General features: G+C 39.3%; 1 protein-coding gene across 1 annotated transcript in view; it reads right to left on the bottom strand.

The window, feature by feature from the left end:
* DNAJC1 (DnaJ heat shock protein family (Hsp40) member C1) overlaps positions 1-25,289 on the bottom strand; it is a 229,066-nt gene that overhangs the window by 121,467 nt on the left and 82,310 nt on the right. Inside the window, exons 4-6 of the mRNA XM_058297878.2 lie at positions 20,814-20,979; positions 19,940-20,037; positions 18,868-18,961 (exon numbers count right to left, since the gene is read on the bottom strand). Of these exons, the coding sequence (XP_058153861.1) occupies positions 18,868-18,961; positions 19,940-20,037; positions 20,814-20,979 (358 nt within the window). The remainder of the gene's footprint in view (positions 1-18,867; positions 18,962-19,939; positions 20,038-20,813; positions 20,980-25,289) is intronic.

Here is a 25,289-nt window from a genome sequence, read left to right as displayed (position 1 = left end):
TAAACTAATTAAAACTTCTACATACATTAAATATCAGTAGTTCATCTCAGTCCTTTTCTTATCTCTTTTAAGAACCCACCACTTACCACCAGGTCTTGAAGATGTTTTCCTTCATTTAGTATTTCCAGCAAAGCCAGTCTCTTGGTTACAAACTCTCTCAGTTTTTGTTTACCTGTGAATATTCTAAACTCGCCCTCATTTCTGAAAGAAAATTTTGCCAGATATAAGATTCTTGGCTGGAAGTTTTTCTCTTGCAGTATCTTAAATATAAATACATCATACCACTGTCTTCTTGCAACCATGGTTTCTGATGAAAAATGAGCACTTCATCTTATTAGGTATCCCTTATATGCTATGCATTGCTTTTCTCTTGCTGCTCTCAGAATTTTCTCTTTGTCTTTGGCATTTTACATCCTAATTAGTATGTGTCTTAAGAGTTGGTCTATTTGGATTTATTCAGATGGGAATAAATTGTGCTTCTTGGACATAGATATCTCTGTCCTTCAAAAGGATTGGGAAATTTCCCATCATTATTTCTTCAAATATTCGTTCTGCCCCTTTTCCCTTCTCTTCTCCTTCTGGGACATCCATGACATGTATGTGTTTGCACGTCTCTTGCTGTCATTTAGTTCCCTGAGACCATGTTCAATTTTTTCCATTCTTTTTTTCATCTGTTCTTTTGTATGTTTGCCTTCAGAGGCCATTTTTTTAAACTCACTAATCTTTTCTTCTGCCTCCTCAAATCTGTTAATATATGATTCCAGTGTATTTTTAATTTCATTTATTGTGCCTTTCATTCCCATAAGATCTGCTATTTTTCTATGTATGCTTTCAAATTCTTCTTTGTACTCATCCAAGGTCTTCTTAATATCCTTAATCTCTTTAGCCATCTCATTGAATTTATTAAGATTTGTTTGAACATTTATGATTAGTTTTCTCAACTCCTTTATGTCATCTGGAGGCTTATTTGTTCCTTTAACTGGACCATATTTCCGGTTTCTTGGTGTGGACTGTAATTTTTTGTTGGTGTCTTGTCATCTGGCTTACTAGAGTATTAATATTCTGGGGCAATTTCTCTCTTTAGTTTAGGGTTTTCTTGCCCTTTCTCCCTTGCTGGTTGTGTAGTAGGAGCCAAGAATGTAGTTGGTGCTGTCAGCTGCGGAGGCTTAAGCTGCCCAAATTGAGCCAGGGACAGATGAAGCTTCTTCCAACTTTCTCCTTTGCCAGGGGTAGGGACAGAGCCACAGCTGTGTGTAATAATCCAAGTCGTGCAGGCCTAGACTGTAGTTGCCCAGAGAGACTGATGAAGCTTCACATCCCTTTCTCCACTGCCTTGGGTGGGGATGGAGCTGCAGGTATGGGCAGCAATCTATGCCATGTGGGTCCAAAATGACTGCAGTTGCTTTGGTAGACTTCTAACCATTCAGTTTGTGCCTACCAAATGTATCTGCTGTTACCCGGAGAGGCTGGTGCAGGGCTCACCAGCCTCCTCCCTACTAGAGGTGGGGCTGAAGCTGACGCTAGGTCTGCAGCCAATCTGAGTGAAAGAAACCGGTCCCTACCAGCACTGTGATTTTCATTCACCCCAGCTTTCCTTCATGCTAGGGGCAGTCAAAATGGTGGCTATTGGCTTTTTTCTGACTTGGATAGGTTCAAACTTTAACTGTTCTTAGGGTTACACTTCAGCCAGTCAAATTTACTAATCAGTAGCTGAAGTTGGTGGCCAACTGTCTCCTCCTCCCATTTTTGGGAAATGGAGCTCCCAATTCCAGCCACAGAATAACTCTTGGGGTGGCTTGCGCCACCAGAGTCAGATGATCACCAGCCTCTGCAGCTTGGCTGGTAACTTGAGAGGCTGGTGCAGGTGCCCCCCAGCTTCCTCCTTGCTGGAGATATGGCTGGGGCTCATGCTAGAGCTGCAATCTGATCTGGATGGGAAGAAGATGGTCTCACCAGCACTGTGATTTTCAGTCTGCCCTACTTCCCCTCATGCCAGGCGCAGAGTTAAAATGGCAGCTACTGGCCTCTTTCTGACTTGGACAGGTTCAAACTTTAGCTGTTCTTTGGATTATTCTTTAGCCTGCCAAATTTACTCATCAGTAGAAGAAGTTGGTGCCTAACCGTCTCTTCCTCCCCCATTTTTGGGAAATGGAGCTTCCAATTCCAGTCATGGAACAGGTCCCAAGGTGTCTTGTGCTGCCAGTGGAGGATGGACATCAGCCTCTGGGGCGTGGAGCGCTCTACTTACAAATCTTCTCTGCAGATGGGCAGTCTCTTTCTTCCATTCCTTCAAGAATGCTGCAGGATGTTCTTCTTATCTCCAGGAGCCCCCAAACAGGTACTTTTGATAACTATGGGTGACTATTAATTGCCCAGTAGCAGGAGCTGACTCTTGGAGCGTCTTACTTTGCCGCCATCTTGCCGGTTGTCTCTTTAATGTCCTTTTGAGTCTTTTCTCCCCCATTCTTAGATCCCATCCAGCATCATCATGTATTGCATTTGTCATTATTTCCAAATTTTTTCTTTCTTATTTGTGGGAACATATATACAATGCAAATATTTCCATCCTAACCCTTCTCATGAATACCACTAAGATTAATCACATTCACAATGTTGCAGTTTCTTCACCACCATCCATTACTAGAACTCCTCCCTCACCCCAAAGAGAAACCCTATACTCATTTTGCATTAACTCCCCATTGCCCCTGCCCTCCATCCCTGGTAAGCTGTACTGTACTTTCTGTCTCTATGAGCTCTTGCATATTCTCTGATATTGTCTTTGTGGTTCCCACGGGGCTTACATTTATCATCCTAAATATATAAAATTCTCGTTTGCTTTGATATCAATTTAACAATTTCAATAGCATACATAAACTATGTTCCTCTGCCCCCCATACACCTCACATTTATGTAGGTCTTGTCACAAATTATGTATTTGTATATTATGAGTCCCAAAACATTAATTTACCATTATATTTTATGCATTTGCCTATTCGATTCTGTACGAAGTAAATAGTTAGAAATAAAAAATGTAATAGTACTGGATTTATATTGCCCATGTCATTATTTTTACTGGCGATCTTTATTTTCTCATGTGGCCTCAGTCAGTTCTTTCTTTCCAACCCGCAGAACTCCCGTTAGCATCTCAGCCTCCCTCGGCTTTCTTTATCGAGTAATGTCTAATTCACCCCTCGTTTTTGAAAGAGTTTTGCCAGATACAGAATTCTTAGGTGGCACTTTATTTTGGTTTCATCTCTTTTGGTAGGTCTTCCCACTGCCTTCTTGCCTCCATTGTTTCTGATGAGAAACTGGCACTTAATCTTATTGAAGCTCCCTTGCATGTGACATGTTTTTCCTCTAGAGGTTTCAGAATTCTCTCTTTATCTTTGGCATTCGACAGTTTGCTTCTAACATGGCGCAGTGTGGGGGATCTACTTGGGTTTATCCTGTTTGGAGTTTACTTCCTCTCTCTTCTCCTTCTGGGACTCCCACAGTGAGTGTCCTTGTTGCTTGATGCTGCCCCACAGGCTCCTCAGGCTGTTTACTAAGCAGTTTTACTGAGATACATTCACATACTATACGATCAATCCAAAGTGTATAATCAGTGCCTTTTAGTCACAGTACTGTGCATTCATCACCACAAAAAAATTTTAGAACAATTTCATTACTCTGAAAAGAATAACTCCACACCCTTTAGCAGTCCTTCCCTAACCCTACATAGCCACTAATCTAATTTAATCTTTATAAGTTGACTTATATTTACATTTTAATAAATTCATATTTACATTTTATATAAATGTAAATATATAGTTAGCTGCTTTAAAAAATTTTATATGTAGTTAGCTGCTTTAAAAAAAAATGTCGCTAGCTGCTTTAAAATTTTAACAAATCCATTTTATTGATATATATTAATAAAGCATAAATCCATCCAAAATATATGATTGATGTTATTCGCTGCAATCACATATTTGTGTATTCATCACGTCAATCATTCAGAGTATTTTCATTATTCCAATAATAAAAACAGACCAAAATTGATCCCTCTCAATCTCTCTGCTTCCCCTGCCACACACAGCTGCTATTCTTTCTCCTTCTCTCTAGTATATTTGTGGTTATATTTTGTAAAAAAGTCTTATATGTGCAATATGTAACTGTTTTACATGAGGTTTTACAACCTTAGTCTCATGTTACAGTTTTTAGCTTTCCTTCTAGTAATACACATGACCTTAGACTGCCTTTCAACCACTCTCATACCCATACAGTAGCACCCCTAGTTACAAACACCATGATACTCTTTAACCATGTCTATTCATTTCCTAAGGTTTATAAACAACCTTTTTACCATTTCTGCACACATCGGCTTTCCATTCTCTACCCTCCTTCTATTTTCTGATGACCTATAAAACTCCATGAGTTTATACAATATATTTATTTCATAATAGAGCAATCATACAATATTTGTCCTTTCGTGTCTGGCTTGCTTCACTCAATATAATGTCCTCCAGGTTCATCCATGTAGACACAGTACTTTGAAGGTGGATGGTTTGAAAAAGATGTTCCATGTAAATAATAACCAAGAGAGGTGAAGTGGCTATATCAATATCAGATAAAAGAGATTTAAAGCAAAACACTGTTACAAGATACAGAGGAGGACATTACCCTCTGGGGAAGTTAAAATTTCTGCTACTGTGGTCTTCAGCTCTGTTGGGTTCCTTTTCCTAATTTCTATCTCTCTATTGATATCCTCTTTGTGCTCATTTATCATTTTCCTGATTTCCTTTTATTCCTTGTCCATGTTTTCCTTTAGCTCTTGGAGCATATTTGGAACCATTTTTTCGATGTCTTGGACTGGAATGCCCCAGGTCTGGTGCTCTTCATTGATGGTTTCTAATGCTTGACTCTTCTTTGCCTGGGCCACTGCGCCCTATTTCTTTGTGTGTTTTGCATGTTCCGCTGAACCCTGAATATTTTGAAATTTTAGTTTGTTAGTGTTATTACTGGAATTTAGACTCTGGTGTCTGTCCCTTAAGCTTAAATCCAGCTAGTGTTAGGACAGAATTTTCCTTGAATGCCAGATGCTAGCCTAAAAAAAAAAAAAAAGAAAGAAAGAAAGGAAATACCTTTACCAGTCTTTGCAGATTGACCTACGCAAGTGCTGTCCCTCAGACTCACCCATACAATGAGTTCAGAGCACAGCTCCAGACCAAACTGCATGGCCTAAAAGGCCTCCCTGGCCCTTCTTCCAGTGCCTGGTATTGAGCATGCACCTGCGGCCCTAAGAATTCCCTGTTTATAGGGACACAAATGTCCCCTCTTCCCTTGGAAACAGTTTCGTCATGGTGTCACGGTCCCATGCACTATGGTCCGACAGCCTGCAATATCTTGCCCAGGTAGCATACCTTGACTGCCCTCCCACAGCACTCTGAGGAGAGCTCAGTGAGCTGCCTTTTCTATTTGCAGAGCAGCTTCTTGGACAGTACCCAGGGACTGTGCCCGACATAGGTGCTCCCAGTGTGTGCATGCGGGTTACTCTGCTCCCTCCAGAGCCGGGACCAGAGGTCTATGCTGGGAAGATGGGCAGCTCAGCACGCAGTGGTGAGGAGTGGAGGAGGGGCCAGTCAGGGGCACCACAAGGTCCTACTGTTTCTAAGTGACCTTTCTCTTGATTTGGTGCTTACCCTGTTCCTGCCGTCCTTTAACTGTTTTCTGGAGCTTTCAGAAAGATGTTTCTGCCAGTCTTTGCTGGTTTTCGAAGCTTCGGTAAAGGGACAGGGTCCTGTCCATTTAAACTAATTTTGACGTAGTATATTCATTTTACAAATAGTCTTTCTTTCAGTTTCTTTTTAAAGATTTATTTATTTCACTCCCCACTCATTTGCGCTCACTGTCTGCTCTCTGTGTCTCCTCATCTTCTTTTTAGGAGTTACCAGGAACCAAATCCGGCACCTCCCATGTGGGAGGGAGGCACCTAATTGCTTGAGCCATATCCACTCTCTGCTTCTTGTATTGCTCCTTGTGTCTCCTCATTGTGTCTCCCCAGTTGCATCACCTTGTCGCATCATCTCATAGCATTAGCTCACTGTGCCAGCCCATTGCCTCACTCACTGTCTCGCTCATCTTCCTTAGGAGGCACCGGGAACCAAAACTGGGACCTTCCATTTGTAGGCTGGAGCCCAATGGCTTGAGCCACATCCACTTCCCTGTAGTCTTTGGGTTGGTGTGTTCCAAATTTTGTGATGTACAGAATAAACTGAAAAACAATTTTTAAATTTTTCTCTCTTAATGAGCTTATTAAAGCCTGAAATCACATGAATGTAACTTAAGTAAATCTTTTCTCTCAAATACGGAGGTAATCTTCCTGTTTTCTTTCTTTATATGATATTTTTTCAATAGTGTATGTGCTACTGTGTAAATTTAGAGCAGAAAAATACACTGGCCAAACTGTCTAGTAAAGTATTAACACTATTTTCATATTGGTTACTTAATTCCTACAGATCTTCAAAATCATTACATGCACATAGTGACATCTTTGGTGGCATATATGTTAAAGAAAGTCAGAGCATACAAATTTGTTTTTGGTTTTGTTTATTTAGTTTAATGAAAGTTCAACCTATATATAATTCCAAGGCACTTGAAATAATGAATGTGTCATTACAGGAAAATACTTAAGGTCAAAAAGAGGATGTATCTATCACATAAAATGGGGATTTATCTCTACTGATGGAATCTTTTCAGAAAGTTCACAAAGCCAACCAAAAGATCTTCTCATTGCAGGAAAAAAAAAAGCAAAAATACAGCCCTAGGACCTGCCAACACAGCTACTAGCTTTGAGCTTCTCAAGGGTATGGATTTTGAGGTATCGGTTCACTATATTCCCAGGACCTAGCCAGGCATGAGTTAGGTGTTCCATAAACACCTGCTGAACTCAATTAAAGTCCATGGAAGGTTATGCTGATGAATCACAAATCTGGTTATGAAACTCGTGTGACCAGAAAGATGCAGGTGAAAGCTGTTAGCTCTCTCCCCCACCCTTAGAGTCCAGGCTCCCACGGCTCCTCTCACAGAGGGTGAGGGTTGAGGACACACACTGCATTTACACACCTAGGGGTCACAACAGAGTCACCAATGTCTACAGGAATGCACAGAGAGTGAGTCCAAGGAAGACAAGAGGTAAGACATCAGCAGAGTATTAAAGAAAGACCAAGCCGTGGAGACTCACAGACGTGGAGACACACAAGGTGACGCTCCGACACGGCGTATGGAGATACCAACAACAGTTTCCCAGCATCCTTCACTCAAAACGTATTCTACAGCAGTACCACGAGCAGCGGCCAGGCCACAGGGTGCTGTGCTCCCGGGTCTTTGCATAAGCTTTGCTCTCTAGCGAGAGGATTTTACTTCTCTGTCACTATTCTGATTTAACTCCTATTTACCCCTGAAAACCCCATTCAAGCATTACCTCCTTTGCAAGTCTTTTCTGCCCTCCAACAGCAAAGCAATTCTCTCCTGTATCATACTCAGTACTTAAACACGCTTTTAGAACCTCTTGTATTGTGGTATATTCTCTCATAGAAAATGAAGATATGTATGCCCAGAGCACAGTATCTGACATAAAGCAGCCACTTGGTAAATATTTACTGAACTGAACTAGACTGACTTATATAAAAACATTTTAAAGAAATAATGTGAAATAATTAACAAAGGAGTATACAGAATAACTCTAGGGTAATATTCTCAGACTATAAGGGTCTAAGAGCACAGAAATCATCAACCCATCTGAAAGGCATTTGTTTCTGCCAGGAAATAAAGGAACAAAATCAATCCCTGGCTTTCCCTGATTCAGATATAAATGTAAGAACACCAAAATTCACTTAAAGAGAACAGTCTCTTTTCCTCTAGGAATATTCAAGTTAAAGAACTGAATCTTTCCCCTGGAGCCTGTGTCTCTTGGGGTTATGTCAGAACTCTTCCACTCAATAATCAATCAGGGAAATAATAGGGTATTCCTGAAATCACTGAATCAATATAACAAAGATGTATCTCTCATTCTTTCCTGCTCTCCATTCCTACTTTTATGCTCCCATCTTGTTTCCACTGGGATTCCTGCAAGCCCTGGGCCAGCTAAATCCTAGTATAATTTGAAGAGCACAGGGTTCATGTCCCCAACTAATTCACATGCTGCCCTAGGCCCACGTGTTGAAATTTCAATGCGGTTTTGGGTTAACGTCTTACGGCCCCTTAACATCGGCTCATTCCCCTCCCCCACAAAGCCAACCCTGGAAGAGCATTATTTTATATTAAGCCATATCAGTCATTGATAGTTTGGTATGAATGAATAAATGAATGAATGTAACAGTTCTTTCCAGAGAGTCGTAAGAAGGGCCCAGGTTAGTGCTTTGAGAGGTGAGAGGTAGGTTGAAATCAAGCATCGTAGTAGAGTGTAGTGCTGGGCAGCTGCGAGGAAGAGCACAGGTTTTAAAGTCAGCCTACCTGGGTCAGGATCTCAGCTCTGCCATGTTACTAGCTATGAACACTAGGGAGATGATTTCACTTCTCTATGGATAAGCTTCTCATCCTTAAAATGGGGACAATACACGTGTCGACGTCTGGGGGCTGGCGTGCAGAGCACCAGCCAACCCTGGGGAACAGCGCACCTCACACAGGGTTAGGCCTTATGTGTGTTGCCTATGACTATCATTACTTCTCCATTCCACCAAGTCCTCGGACGTCGCCAAACACCTCCTGCCAAGTCCTCTATGTCCCTGTTTATGGGACTTCTCCTCACCACAATGCTGACACCTTCTGCCGGGCAAAAGCAATCTTTTTCTAGAGGTCAGACCAAATTTGAACATTTCTCTGCAAATGTTTGTTCTGCCTGCTACAGCCCAAGGACCCCACTAAAGACTCCTCTGTGAGATACCCATCAGATCCTAACCACACACCTGAGGATTTCAATGCATCCAGTCTTCTTCACCTGCCCCACCTGATTCCAAGAGTTCCATATAGTCCCTCGTCTGACTCACCTCTGACCGAGGCAAAGAACTCATCTTCCTTCTGCTCCAATCTAAGCATTTATTTCAGGTGTTCCCCATGCTTTGCCTTTTCTTCATATCCTACTTATACTTTCAAACTGGAATTACAATATGACCATGCTAGGAGGCATTGCTTCCTTAATAAATCTAAGATCTCAAACAAACCTACTGCAATCTACCTTGCTCCTACTATCCCTGTGTGCGGTCTGGGGCACTGCTTTCTAAGATGAGTACTGACAAACTGGAAGGGTTCACAGTGACAGTGAACAAATGGTGAGAAAGCTTGAGGCCGTATTTTATAAGGGGCTGAAGATGAGAAGATTACAGCCAGTCTGATAACAACCACAGAATATCTTGAGGCTCATTACAGGAAAGAATGATGTAAATTACTATAGGTGGTTCCAGAGATAGAAGTTTTCTGTGGGAAAAACACAAGGAAGAGCTTTCTAATAATGAAAATCATCTTCAAATCAAATCAGCTGACATGGAGGTAAAATTCAAGGAGAGACCAGGTGGCTATTTTTGAGGTATGTTCCAGAGGGCATGCGTGCATTCAAAAGGAGCTGAATATTCAAGATCAGTTGTTCGCAAGTTTTCCCCCCTCCCATTCTTCCTAAGGGGCCAATTCATGTGAATACAGTAGATCAGGAGAGAAAATAAACTTCAAAGTACCATTCTGAGTCCAGAATAAATGCCAGTGTACCTATACAGGAAGTTAGAGTTCCTGTGGATATAAATTTCTTGCCAATTTTGTAGCTCTAGTATACTGTTTGGCATGTAATAGAAGCTTAATAAATATTCAATGAATGAATAAATGAATGAATGAATGAATGCTTACTTGGTCAACGAGGGCTCTGGATTGCCAAGATTTAGCTTCATCATGCTGTATTAAAGCTATGGCATTTACACCGTTCCCAAAAGAAAATGCTCCACAGTGTGAATTATAAATGGCGTACGCAGAGAAGTGATAGGTCCCAGGGTTCTTTGCACCTGGTGGAGGGACGGGGGTCCTGCCCAGGAAGCTGCCACCCACACTCACTCACTGAAGCTCTATTACGCGCCGTGCACTTTAGGACACCCTGGGTTTTAAGGTAAGACTCAGCAGTCGCCCCTCAAGAGACTGCACTGCAGTTGAGGAGTTAAAGCATACGTAAAAGTAACCATGAATAGTAACTAAAATATGGAATACAGACCATATTTGTTTCCATGGAAACAGCGATTTTGGTCTTTTTCTTCTTTTTTTTAAATTTGTCTATTTCCAGGACCTGTAATATCTCAATCAACATCTGTTCAATGACTTACTGAAAGAAAGAGTAATGCTCTCCACTGGTCCTCCTGAGATTAGGTGGGGTCAGTATTAGGTGTCATCTCTAGACCAAAGCCCAGAAAAGCCGTGGTGCCCTCCAGCTCTCTGCTCTTGCGCTGTGACCAGGGGGGCCACACGCTCTGGGGGGCCGCAACTACGAGAAGGCGGAGAAGCGCGTGCCGCCCTCCAACTCTCTGCTCTGAGCGGGGGCGGCAGCTATTGAACGGTGGTGGAGCCTCTGCTGCCCTCGGCCCCTGGATGGCTAGAGCATAAGGTCCCCTCCCCTGCCACCAGTGATGGACACTTGGCATAAGTGAGAAAAGAGCTTTAAGTCCCTGGAATTTCAGGTGATCGGTGCCTTCCCACCGTCTATCAGTCTGCCCCAGTTCAAACAATGCGGGCTATGGAGGGGCATGGAATGTGTGGGAGCAATGCTTCAGGAGGCCTGCCTGATCCTGGCAGGCTTCATGAGGACGACAACTTAGCCACACCTTGAGGATCTCCAGGTACCACCAAGGTCAGTGAGACCTGAGATGAGCAGGGCTCGCTTCACAAAACCCTTCTTTTAACATTATTGAAGTAGTTCCTTTAAGTGATAAAATGACAGGCTGAGCTAGCAGTCTGCTTTATTTTGCTTTATTTACTTCCCCATATAAACTTTACAACATGAAGTGCTCCAAGGAAAGCTTGGCCTAGAGGGGTGTGGGCAGGGAACAATACCCCTGTCCCGGCTGGCCTGGGGGCATGGCTGGCCTGGGGGCATGGACGGCTCTGGGGAGGAGGGCCACAGGAAAAGGGAAGGGGCCTCCACTTCCTATGGGCTCTTGGATGGCACAAATCACTCGCCTGCAGCTTACAAATAACCTTCAGTACAGGGAAACATCGTAAGTACTTTCCTGAAAATTTACCCATTAAGCCAGTGGCTCTAAATTAAGTTTTATCCTCCCATGACTTAGGCTATAATCTCAGAATTACATATAATGTGGAACAAAATTACAGGGAAACTTTAAATTTGCATTCTTTGAATAAGAGTCAAAGTTTTTGTACAGAACTCTAAGAATATTGAATTCATAAGAAGTAATAAAAACAGAAGACCCAAAGCTGTGCCCTCCTCCGTCTGAGTCACTGGAAGGCTGAAAGCCCCTTCTCCTATGGGGCTGAGTCAGAGGAGACCTTCAGAGCCATCTATTCAGCCCCAACTCAACACAAGATTGCTTGTAAACCTTTTATAAGAATTTGACAATCAGCCCGATACTCTGATTTAAGGAAGCTTTACGATCAGACACCTTATTACATTCACTACACAGCTCTCGTTACCCAGCTGTTGGAAAATTCATGCTTTTTGAGCTTTTATATTTCTTATCATTTAATATTCCCTTTTATCTGCTTTAGGTTTTATTTTACCACTAAGTAGTTGTGTCACTTTGGGCAAACTGCATCACCCATCTGGGTCTTATGTATTTTTCATCTATAAAATATGGAGTCAATGAAACTCAGTATCTCTCAACATTGCACCTAACACATTTCGGGGGTTTTATCTTTTTTATCTCAAGCCATAACCTATAGACTTCGCTTATACAGTCTCCCTTCAGACGTCCCATTACATGTCCCGATGCCTTCCTTTCAGAAGGTGGCAGGCGTAGAATCTTTGTCTTGTGTCATCTGGTTTCTCCAATTTTCCTGCGTCCCTTTGTCCTTCTGTAACAGCAGAGTATTAGTCTTAGAGAAATTCAGACGAGTTTCTCCACCCTTTTCATTTGTTTAGATATTCTGTAAATAAAATACATTTGTCTGCAATTTTTTAAAAAAGTCATTAGAAAACTAAAAGTAAGTCCCCAGTTCCCCCAGGAAACCTTTGTTTAACTGGGAGTAGGTCAGGCAGCTCAGCTTGCTCCCAGCCCTCCTCGCCTTCGAGAAGCTTTTCCCCCTGCTAATTAGCTGTGAACGTTTTGTTTGTTTGGTTTCTGACAGAGTCCCAGCAAGCAGAAGCTAAGGGGCTGGGAAGGAAAGGCCCTGATAGTACCAGCCCGGGTGTTGCGCCCCTGGAGTCTCCGTGGGAGAAGCTTCCTGGGAGGGAGGACGCTCCAGGTAGAGATGGTTCCATAAAACACAGCCCTCCTTTCACTCTCTTAGGCAACCATTCTCTCTTCTTCTTCTTTTTTATTAATTTCTTGATGTATATCACTCATACATAAAAAATAAGTGTGTAGTAATAGTTGTGAACTAACAAAACAAACATATATAATATCATACAGGACTCTCATAACTCACTCCACCACCAATCCCTTGCATTGTTGTTAAACCTTTTTAATTAATGATTAAAGAGTGTTGTCAAAATATTACTACTAACCAAAGTATTTTTCCCCCAACCAACCCTATTATTATTATCTTTATATCATTTATATATGAACACACATCAACAAAGCCAGAGCAACACAGAGAAGATTCCTCTATTTTCTCAGCCACTGCTCCTAGACGAGCTATACTAAATCCTGATAGGTATGGGAATATACGCACTGATAACATCCTAAAGGGATTTTTAATTTAAATGTGTTCATGTAAGGGAGGGAAAAAAGATGGGACTGGGACTTAACACAATGTGAAAAATCTACGATTTTAGGCAATGTATAACAAAGGTGTTTTATATTGCATAAATTATATCACTGAGAATTGTAACATATCAGAGAGAAACTCTCTCTGGTAAATTTCCAGAAAATCAAACAGAAGCAAATAAATTCTGGATACTTAAGACCCACTTCACATCAGAAAACATAGAAAACTATGAACTATGATTTAGATTGATTGGTAACCACGTGGGATGCTCGGCACTTACTAATTTTACATGAGAATTTGATGGTCTAAACAATTTAAATCATCATAGACCCCAATATCTAGTCTTCAACACAAATAGTGACAAAAATAAAGTTATGAGACACAAATAGTGACAAAAATAAACTACGTTATGAGAGTTAAACTGAAAACATGCTTATGGCAGTTAATAGATTACATCAATTGTCACCTACTCTTAGAGTTACAGAATATATGATCAATTAAAAAATATCCAGGAAGGGGATTTTGAAGGTTAGAAAAATTTCCTAGGGTTAAAGGTTGAATACTGCCAGCACAGCAGACTGGTTGCGTCAGATTCCACGGGAACGTCATGTCCTCCAAAACCACCACGGGAACGGGAAACAGCTCGAAGACGTGAAGGTGTCAGGGGCTACGTCAGGATTGAATTCTAGCCTCAAAGCAAAAAGCCCGTGCCTTCAGAGGCCCAAGTCCTTGTCTAATTCAAATTCACACTTGGTGCCTTCGGCTTCCGGCCAAGCACTTATTCTCAAATTCCCCAGCATGCCTGTACTGTCGTACTCCCTGCCCCTGCCCCCAGGGCTCTCCCGTCTCTCCAGGGAACCTCCTCCCAGTCACTCTTTAATCCCTGAGCTCACTCTATATTGTTTTCTTTCTCATCTGGTACTTTACTTTTCTGCTCATGTGGGTACATGAATGCCATGGGACATACATTTTGCTAAACATTGCAATATCCAAGGACCTCTGACCTTGGATACTTTCTCATCAGGGAAATGTTTGATCTTCATTTTACATTATCAAATACTTAACAGGTCTCAAATACAACAGCTTTTAATTCTTTGCTTTGTTCTAATCTGCCAATTCTTGTAACTCTCCCAATCTCTTTCTGATTGCTAAAGAAAAGAACCAAACCCAGTGCTGGAGGTCATAAGGACTTCTCCAAAAGCAAGGTATGACCTCAAAGAGACACTGAGACCTCTTCCCTGCCCTTTGCACAACCATTCAAGCATTTTCCACCCATTTCACAGCCATTGTGCACTTTAAATCTCCACTCCTAAACAATGCACACACATTTTTGACAGATGTATGCAAGGAAAATGCATTGCTGATCCATCACTTACCTGCACTTTGTCTAAGTTTCCCTTACAGGCTTATTTGTTAGAACATAAATTCCTAAATGGGTATACTCATATAGTTGCAGATGTGGTGGGTTACAGCCTCTTTTTAAAAGAAATAGCTCTACAATGTTGCTCCTTGGGGCTATTTCTGCTTGAACCGGCAGGATTGAATGGGAAGTGCTGTTATCTAGAAATTATCTTTTTCACTATCTAGCACACAAAGTGGACACTAAACTGTTAAGTGTCTGTTCATCTTTTAAGACTCAGTTCAAGTCCCAGCTCTACCTACTTTCCCTTTGTCATCCTATCTACAGGCAACCTTACTCCCAAGAGCATCTGCACCAGTCACTTTATGCTGGGCAGGTGTGGCTTGCCTCTATCTGACTCTGAGGTTCTAGAAGGCATATTGATTTCTATACCCCGTTATAGTTAGTGACTTGTATTGATTATGTAGTTAATAAATTTTATCAAACTGGCTGACTTGTTTTTCTAAACAAAGGACCAGAAGGAGTTTTATGCATCAAATACTGATATTAACTATTCTGAAATTACAAATGGGAGAACAGAAAAGAATTTATAAACACTAAGCAGACAATAATGAATTTTCTTAGGGACTGTATATAAGTGGTAAAGGGTAAACTTGGGAGCAGAAGCTATACAGAACTGTCACTTTTCCCAATCCAACCAGATAGCCACATGTGTGTGTGAAGTAAGGAATGAGTATTTAGAGGAAGAATGGGAAGGAAAGAAGTTGGGGCGAAAAACTATTGATGTGACAAGGGCAAGATTTGGGTAGATTCTGACACTTGCTGGAAGTCTCTGAATCTCTGACTTCTGGTTAGAACTGTGCCTCTTCTTCAATAGCTATATACTTACAGAGAATATCCACAGCTTAGCATACATGAACTTTTCAAGATAAAACTCTCTTTAACCGAGATCTGCTTAACTTGCTGTACACTCATCAAGAACTGGCTATATTAGCTCTTAAACCTGCTTATATCCTGTGACAGTTTGAATTTTGCAAATCCCAGAAAAAGATGGTGTTCTTAAACTAATCCGTTCCTGTGGGGCCCTTTGATTGCATTAAATTCTGTTAAGGGGCCTGTGATAAGATTACCTGATAAGACTACTTTAAGGCTTTTCATCAGTGAGGGTTAGCTAGCCTGGGTCTCCACTCTCTTGCTGGGTCTGCCATGAATGGAGACACACAGAGAGACAGAGAGAGAGAGAAAGGAAGCCGCCACATTGATCCTGCTACGTGAGAGAGAGGACTGCAGGAAAACACAGGCTCGGAGGCCGAGAGAGGCTCGGAGGCCGAGAGAGGCCCGGAAGCCTGGAACCAGCAGAGCACAGAGGCATGGGAAAATGCCCTCGAGGGGCTGCTCAGGGCTGAGGAGAGGAGCCCTGCCTTATGCCTGAGGGCTACAAGGCAGCACGCCAGGATCTCCAGTGGCTGACTTTGGTGAGAAAGCATTTCTGACCATGCCTGGAGTTGGTCATTTCACAGCCTTGAAATAGTAAGCTTCTACCCCCAATAAAATCCCCATTATAAAAGTCAGCCCATTTCTGGTACCCTGAGGCAAACTAAGTCAGTCAGTGGTACTTATTATAAGTAAGACTCAAATAAATATTAATTTAAAAAGACTAAATGTGAGCAGAACACTAGAGTTGTTTCTATGAAAATCAAGTTGAATGCACTGGTAAGCTCAATAAAAGAGTTGCTAAAGTTGCTGTTAAGAGAAACAAGTCAATTACAAAAGACTTGGGGGATCATAAGAATCTATAAGGATTATACAATTACACAAGAGTCTAGTCTGATTCTTCTTTAAAGAAGCCAAGACAGATAATTCGTTATGGTATGATTTATATAAGAAAGAGGGCGAGCAACTCCAATCAGTAGAACCCTATTTAAAATAAAACTTTGGCCCTCTATCACAAGACTGGAGAATAAATATAAAGTGCATGTTCAAGATGTTTAGGACTCTTTTTTTTTTTTTTTTAAGATTTATTTTTTTCCTCTCCCCCACCCCTCAGCTGTCTGCTCTCTGTGTCCATTAGCTGTGTTCTTCTTTGTCCGCTTCTGTTGTCAGTGGCAAGGGAATCTGTGTCTCTCTTTGTTGTGTCATCTTGTTGTGTCAGCTCTCCGTGTGCGCGGCACCATTCCTGGGCAGGCTGCACTTTCTTTCACTCTGGGAGGCTCTCCATACAGGGTATACTCGTTGCGCGTGGGGCTCTCCCATGCAGGGACACCCCTGGGTGGCAGGGCACTCCTTGCGCGCATCAGCACTGCGCATGGGCCAGCTCCACACGGGTCAAGGAGGCCCGGGGTTTGAACCAGGGACCTCCCATGTGGTAGGTGGACGCCCTATCCACTGGGCCAAGTCTGCTTCCCTATTAGGACTCTTTTTTGACCACTGTACCAATTCCCAGCCCAGAAAGTTTCAGGTTAAGAGGGCTTCCTCTACATTTCATAAATATTTTATATAAAAAAACCTACTTATTGAGGTGTCACAACAAAACTTCAGTGTTGTAGTTAAGGCATATGTAGTCACATTACACAATTTCAGACAAAAATCTAATCCTAACAGCAGCTCTCTGGTACTGTTTAGCTGATATCATTAATAATCTGTATGTTTATCAATCAAAAATACTTTCACTCTTACCTTTGTGTCAGAAAAAGTCCACTATATGTTACATTATTGTGTTAATGAGCACTACAACTAATTTTATGCCCTCAAGGGAGAATTAAAAATCAAGTATTTGTTTTTAAAAAAGAAAAATCATTCTATTTTTGTCCTTGGAATGTTTTATCAGGAAGAAATAATTAGAACAAATTTTAAAATTAGTTGTAAAGGTTTTGAAAACTAATATCTGGAACCTCAAAAGTGAAAGGTATTCTCAAGTAAATAAAACCTTTTAAAAATCAAACTGACCAAAAAGTTTAAGAAAGCACAGTTTCTAAAGAAACTAAAAAGAGGTTTTCATAGAACTTACTTTTGTATATTTTCTAAAAATTTAGGATGAGGTAAAACAATCACTTGATCTATTCTGTTTAGATATCACGGTTATATATTCAAAATAAAAATTATAAATTTAAGCCATCATAATCTATTACTTCTATTTTTGGCAAATTATCCCATATGCTACCCAAGAATATTTTAATTTTACCAAAAAAACTTTATTCCAAATTACTTAGAAGAAAATTACAAAGAAGTGTTGAAGATTGGCATTTGATGTGGTAGTCTTATTTACACTGCCTTATGACTGTAGTTTTAAATTCATCTATACTCTGCTTTACCTATTGCATAAATTCTTAAACTGACAAGCAATAATCACACTTAAAATATAACAAAGTCTGCCCTAAAAAATATTTTTTCTGTCACATCACCTCTAAACATACTGACATGATAAATCTATTTTCCCTCTCTCTTAAGTCTTGTAGCTATACCATACAAGACGTGTGAGGGTTTATTCAAATAAACAATAGAAAACACTAAGCAATTTAATAAATCACCAAAATACGTCAATCTTTTTCTATTAACTGTAAACAACATGTAAGCTTCTTTAAGCAGTTAACTATTAAGATTAACTATTTTGATGGACGAATTGGAAAATAATTTCTGAGGCTAGAAAGAAGCACTAGTGATTTTTAAATTCATTATCCCTTCAAATTTTCATTATGACAAGAAAAAGGAGAATAAATGCAGACATGTAAGCATTTACTTCCTTAAATGATTACAGAAATGACTTTGATATACGAATGCAACGTGAGTAGAAATGGGAAGAAATTATCTGGCTCTCTAGCTTACAAACATTATTTTCTGAAATTAAACATTTTCCCCCCAAAGTTACAATCTAAAAAAAAACCACACAACTCAAACTTTGTACAGCAAAAAGTATTTTATGTACTTTTAAAATATTATGTTTATGAGGTAGTAATTTTCTAACCAGATGAAATAATTAAAATTAGCAAAGCTATAATTTAATAAAATGTGCTTTGATATGCTAAATATAAAAAACAAGAGAAATTGCCATTTAAATAAGATAAGTGCCCACATTTTGCTGCATGATCATCAGACTAAGCAGAAACAGAAACTTTGATTACCAGTACAAGACAATATCCTGCACTCCTCTTAAATTTGCAAATGAAATGGAAAGCAAAATATATTCTTACATAATTGTACAGATGTTCATGTAAAGTTTCTTATACTATGTAATTAAATGCAATTCAAATAATGGGTGACAAGCTATTTGAGTACTACTCTTTTCTCAGTGGACATGATTTAAATGATAACTGTGGATTTAATTTTTATTGTTTTTATGTCTACCTTAAAGATAAAACTGATTTTTCTTTTTTTCGTGTCTTGGAATTTTAAGGCGTTTTAAAAGCGACCTAAGAGGGACAGTCTTGGGAATAGATACCTAAATAATTTTACAAGTCTCCTAAATTAGGTTTATACTTATAAAGATGCTATTCAAATCAAGCAACATTAGGAAACATCTACTGTATAGTGACATTCAGCTAGCAGACACTGGGCATAAATTTTTTCACGGATAATTAAAACAAAAGCATCTAATATTATATGAAAGAAGTACATTTTACCTGAATTAGATGAGGCAATGCTTTCAATGTAAGACAAAACCAAATTCCCAGCTTGCATGGAAGCAAATCCTGCCATTGTGGTTTCATCAGCAACCTAAAAGGGAAGAGAAAAAAAACCCCTCTAAAATAGCAAACTATAGACATCTGAGAAAAATATTTTTATAAAAATCATGAATTCTTGTTTTAAATGCCTATTTCAACTGAAAATGAAGTATTTATAACAGTTATCACTTATTCATGATCAAATAAGTCTGACTTATTCGATCTAGAAATACAGTAGTTACTACAAATGCAATATATACTGCAAGTAAAAGAATCTAGGCTAAGGTTTTAGGGAAGGAAGCTCCCTATTCAAATGAGAAAGAAAAAGAAACAAAAGCTATCTTTCTAAACTGGACTTTCCATCACTTCTGCCACGGTGAATTCTTCAGCATTACGATTATTTCAGCTGTAACAGATGAAGCAGCCTCAGAGTCTCCTAAGTGCCGACAACCAGCTATGAGGGGTGCAGCAAAAACAAACCAGTACGTAAAAATCAATGTGGTCTGCAGCCACCGAAGCACTGCTCACTGACGTCACCAGGACAGGCGCCCGGCGAACAGTCTCTGCTCTCCATCCCACATGGGTCCAGTCCGTGCCCTGCTGTGTGAACTATTTAAACCCTTTATTTCCTTCCATGAATCAATAGGAGAAATGGGGTGTCTTTTGGAGTGCACTGCATATCACTGCCTCTCTAAATATTACCATTTCTGAGCTAAACACTAAAGTGACAGATTCTTTTACTACTACTTCATAAAGTTACTTAAAAAATTTCAAACTACAAGAATTTGGGAGTTTTTATTATTTAACTATATCTTAGCACTTTATAAGGGAAAAAACCTGTAGAATTTTTGCTTATGATTAGTACTCATAAACTAAGAGCACATTTATTTGTGTGTTTTATAAACCTCCTACAGAAGTAAATGTTAGCATATCTGAACTGGAGAATTTGACTCAACTATGAAGTTAAATTATATTAAAGACATATTTTTAAAACCATTTCATATTATAAAATATTAGCACATGTCCCTACCTCTCATTTTTTTCTGAAGTGCCAAGTTTAGATGTATCCACACTCTTGCCGCCTGTCTTTTTCTTCTTCTCTCTCTTTTTTCTACTAAGCAGTTCATCCTTAATGTGGAAAGAATTATGGTTACAGGTTATCATTAACATGTACCCTTCAAATGTTATCAAGACTCTTTTGTGAAGGGTAAACATTATAGAGGAACATTTATGCAAATATATGTAGGGTCCAACATGATTAAGTAAAATCATCAATCTTTTAACAATCGCTGTTGCCATGGTACCCAGTCTTTAAACACACATGAAGTCCAGCACTGTCACTCACGTATTTCCATAGCAATCCAAGTTTTCTAAGAGGAGAAAGCATTCAACTTACTTTTCCTCATTCATTCAACTTTAATAATGTCACTTCAAAAAAGAAAGAGTAAACAGATGCTAATTCATGAATACTGATAAATATGTTTGATTATCTTTAGATAAGTAAAACCCCACAGCAGAATAAATTATATATATTATATTAGACTAAGAAAAGTATAAGCCTTTTTAAACTGATCTTGGAAATCATAAATACTCATTTTAAAACTTTTTATCTAGTTGAAAAATGTCAAAGTAAACATTCATTAGATAAGGACTATGTCACAAAAAATCTACAATCATTCTTACATAAAAAATATTTCTATTTGGAAAGTGATAATTGGAAAACAGAGCTTCTATTTACTGATTTTCAGCTAGATATGTGGGCGTTGACAAAGTTCTTCAACAAAACCAAAGGTCAAATTTTAAAAAGGTTTTCCCACTTCATGCCTTCATCTTAACACGAAACTACCATTGGCGGGTCCAGGGCAGGCCTGGCCTCGCAGGGCGGGCGGGCCCGCGGCGCTCACCAGCTGCTTCTCCAGGTAGATGGACCAGACCACGGCGTAGTGCGTCACGGTGGCCAGCGCGAACACCAGCAGCGCCAGCTCGGCGTTGCTCAGCTTCCGCACGCGCCGGTAGTAGAAGACGGGCTGGCGCCAGTCGGGCAGGCCGTGCGTCAGCACAGCGTCGTACCTGCGGGCGCGGGCAGGCTTTCAGGCGGGTCTGTGCCGACACCACCCTTCGCAGCTACCTCTCCTCACACGGAGGCAAGAGAAAGGCGCTCCTCCGGGCGCGTGCGCCAGCCACCTGCCGAGCGCCAGCCCCGGGCGCAGGGAGCAGCGGGCCACCGAGCCGCCCCGAGCCGCCCACCGCCTGCCCGCCCGGCCAGCCCCGGGGCCTCTCGCGGGGAGAGAAGTCAGGACCAGAATTACATGGTAGTTAAACCACAGACCTGGGCTACATTGTCTAGTCACCCCAATACTGCTCAGGGCTGAAATATGTATACACATTCTTTTATGAAACCTTTTTTCAAGAAGGAAAAGCCTAGAAAAAAAAATTTTTTTAACCCAATTAGAAAGGGAGGTGGAGAGAACAAATGTTCACATCAGATTTCTCAATAAAACCATTTGCAAACATTTAAAGGGCAAGGTCCTCACTCACACCCTGGCTTTTCCTGGAAGGGATGAGCAGCGCAAGTAAAGGCTGGCCTCCTGATGCACTTCAAATCAGCTACTTTGTGCTCATAGAGTAAAAAAGTTACTTTACAATACAAATCTCAACCGTGCGTAAATTTCTGTCAGTTATTGTCACAAATATTTTTAAAGTTAGAAATAAGCAAAAATATTTATGATTGGAAATTCAAAATGGTCACACACAAATACTGTATGTTCAACACACAACCTGTTAATCTCAATTGAACACAACTCATTAAATATTCTAATCACACTATTTCCAGAATTAAATCTGCCCTGAAAGGCCTAATTTGGTGCAACACATTGACCAAAATATTTTAATTAAAAATATTCTGAGTTAGTCGCAGGCCTAATTACAGGAATAGAAATAGGGCCTATATTGTCAGGCAGGTCAGCAGAACTCAGTAGTAGGTTTTTCTCAAGTAAATTGACCGATCTAGGAATAATAGCGCAGCTGCTAAACTGCCAGTCTTGACATGTAAATCAATTTAAATGCAACAACTGCAGTAGCTACTTTGATAGTTATTAAATTGATACCTTGGAGATATGCTAAAAAAAATAAAGCAGAGGATTTATAACAGGCAACTTTTTGTTTTCAGTAGAAAAACAATGGTTTTAGATACAAAATATATTTTATTAGCAAGTCTAGAAAATCTGGCTTTTAGATCAACTTAGGCTATTATTAATAATAGATCAGATCGGAATAAGCAATGTTCAAAGCAAAGGACATTAGTTAGTACTAGAGTCTAAAAGGCAAATTGTGTCATTTACAAGAGTCAACAAATTAAAATATGGCTGTGTAGGAGGAGATGGATCAGACAAAATTTGATGTTAAACATTCTCCTTTTTCAATATTTATAGCAAGTCTTTAACATTACTATCAACAGATAGTAATATGATTTATCAAAACTATCACTCCTATCCTCAAAAATTTTGTTTAAATCTATATAGTAAAAACCAACTAATTTTAAACTAGAAATGGACTGCTAAAAAGGTTTCAAGTGATATAATACAAGATTACAACATTTGGATAGAGTCCAATGAAAGTTAAGACCTGATTTTATTCTAAATCCATATTCTACTTCAGATTTGTTGAGGGTGAAAAGGGCAAATACAAAAACCATTATTTTTAGCAAGTCTAACCCATGAAATAACTTCATGTAAAAGGTATGGCTATTAATAAGGAACATCTAAGAAAGTGGTGACAGTTACCTAATAGTATTCCTAAGCATTAAATTTGTTGTAGATCTGTATTAGAAGAAAACACAGCTGCATTCATAGCTAAGAATCTCAGATCAACTATTTTTATCAAAATCACTGGTGTAAATGCTATGTCTGTTAATAGCTACTATTTTCTACTCCACACAATATAAAATTGTATTTAGTGCACAACCAAATTCAGGATAGCAAAACCTCATGCACTGAACACATTAAACAGAACTAGATATTTGCTAGGCAATGACTGCTACTCTAAACAACAGTCTTCCAGGATTAAGCCAAGAATCAATGCTCTATTGATTTTACTATCAATGAATATTATGGCTCACACGACTGGCCATTTTAGGGGGACGATAGCTTCTATTGTAGCTCACTTTCCAGAATATAAGCTGTAAAAAGATAAATCACTGCTTTCCTGATAAAACAATGAAAAAAAGAAAGACATTCTTAAAATACACACAAACACTACTTTCATAAGTTGCTTAAGAAAAAATTTTGCACTGCCACACAATATTTAAAACACTGTATGATGTTCTTTAAATACATAATATTGCTCAAATTCTCTGTAATTGAGTCAAACTGCTCTTAAGCATTTATTAATACCAGATGAAAATCTTTAAGAATGTGCTGTAAGAACATACATAAGCAAATCTCTATGATAAAATATCACTAATACAAAAAATAACAGAGACATGTAAAGGCATTCTCTTGGGAACTGCAGCATTAATCAATCAACTCCACACAGCCAACATACAGCCTACTGTGTACTCACTTCATTGCATTTCATTGAAATGTATACAACAAACGTAAAATAATGGTTAGTCAGTGGAGAGTTCCACAAATATATCTAGCCGAATATAAATGCTGGAAAAGAAATAAAATGAAAAATTCTTTACCTGCAGAAAAAGTTTATGGAAAATTAAAATATTAGCATATGTAGAAATATAAAATAGCTATTATATAATCAAAAGTATGTTGTGAAAATGAAGATTTAAATAATTCAGGCATTTACTAAAATTGTGAATTTCCCATCATACAAAACGAATTTTTCATTTCAAACAACAACATAACTTCCATTTAGGCCATATTTTGAGAAAAAAAATTAACTATATAAATCTAAGTTAACTGAACTCACTCTCCTTTCAAAAAGAAAAAAATACAAACATGCCAAAAAATTATGATCAGAGCAATTTATACCTAGTATATAAAGGATATATTAAATATCCTAATTAGGGAAGAGAAGATACTAGCCATTTCTTATTTGCAGAGCAGTATTTATTTTGATTCAAACAAGCATGAAATGAAATTTACAATAACCAGGTGATAGATTTGCAGAAGTTTAGCAGACAAAGGCTGAGATAAGTTTTACCTTATGAAAAAATAAGCTAATATTAATAAACCACTATCTAACACATAATATACAATGTTTGGTATCTACTCAGTGCTTTATTTCAGCTAATACTCAGGGCACTTGGTACAGAATTTAAGTCAAAACATAGCTGGGCTGCTGTTCCCCTAAATAAGCAAGTTAGCTCAGGCGTTCTAAAAAGGCTACTACGCTGGGCTTCCTTACGCTTACCAGAAAAACACGATTTGTTTTCCTGCTACAGCCTAGCCTTTTAGGAGTAAAAAGGTTTAAAAGTCTATTCACAATTGCACTGCTTGGAATCCACCGAAGAGAAATGAAAAGATATGTCCCCATGAGGACATACATACATGTTCACTGCAGCATTGTGCATCACAGTCAAAAAGCGGAAACAACAAATTCCAAACACTGGAGTATTATTCAGCAATAAAAGAGAACAAAAGACTAGTACATGCTACAACATGGATGAAGCCCCAAAGCCTTATGCTAAGAGGAGGAAGCCAGATGCAAAAGCCTACATAGTGCATGACACCATTTCCATGAAAAATCCAGACAAGACATCCGTAGAGACAGGCATGGGTCAGTGATGGCCTCGGGCAGAGGTTGGCGCAAAGGCTGCCTGCAGATAGGCACAAGGGAATTTTCTGAAGTGACGGAAATGTTCTAAGACTGGGTTGGGGTAATGGTTCTACAATTCAGAAAATTTACCAAAAAAAAAAAAAAAATCATTGAATTGCACACTTAAAAAGTAGATTTTTATAGTATGCAAGTGATATTAAATAGGCTATTTTTAAAAAATTAAACTTGCCTTTGCCTATTTAAAAAAAGTCCAATTTTATGTTTTACCTGTTTCACTTGCTATTCCCTTTTCCACCAAAATTTAAAGAATGCACCTGAATTTCACTGAAAACACAACCATCTGTAAGGAAAACAAACAGGAAAATTTGTCCATGGCAATTTTCCAAACTGTAAATACCTGGAAGGTTACACATCTAAAAGCATTTATTTAATGAATATTTGCAACAATTAAATAATTATGATACCAAAGAGCAATTTTTAGTTCCAGCAGGAGACAGTCTTTTTTTACAAGATAAAACTGACTATGCTCATTTTTGCCCCTAAAGGAATTACAAACATCAGGTAATTGTCTGCAGAGGTGATTTTCTCCTACTTGTTCAAATACTCAGAGGTCACTTGGCTGCAGGCACAAACTTGGAGGAGGGTAC

Source organism: Dasypus novemcinctus, chromosome 5 (genome assembly GCF_030445035.2).
Source record: "Dasypus novemcinctus isolate mDasNov1 chromosome 5, mDasNov1.1.hap2, whole genome shotgun sequence".
Classification (NCBI taxonomy): domain Eukaryota; kingdom Metazoa; phylum Chordata; class Mammalia; order Cingulata; family Dasypodidae; genus Dasypus; species Dasypus novemcinctus.
The sequence above is the reverse complement of the archived record's forward strand: the minus strand, read 5'-3'. Positions and strand labels throughout refer to the sequence as shown.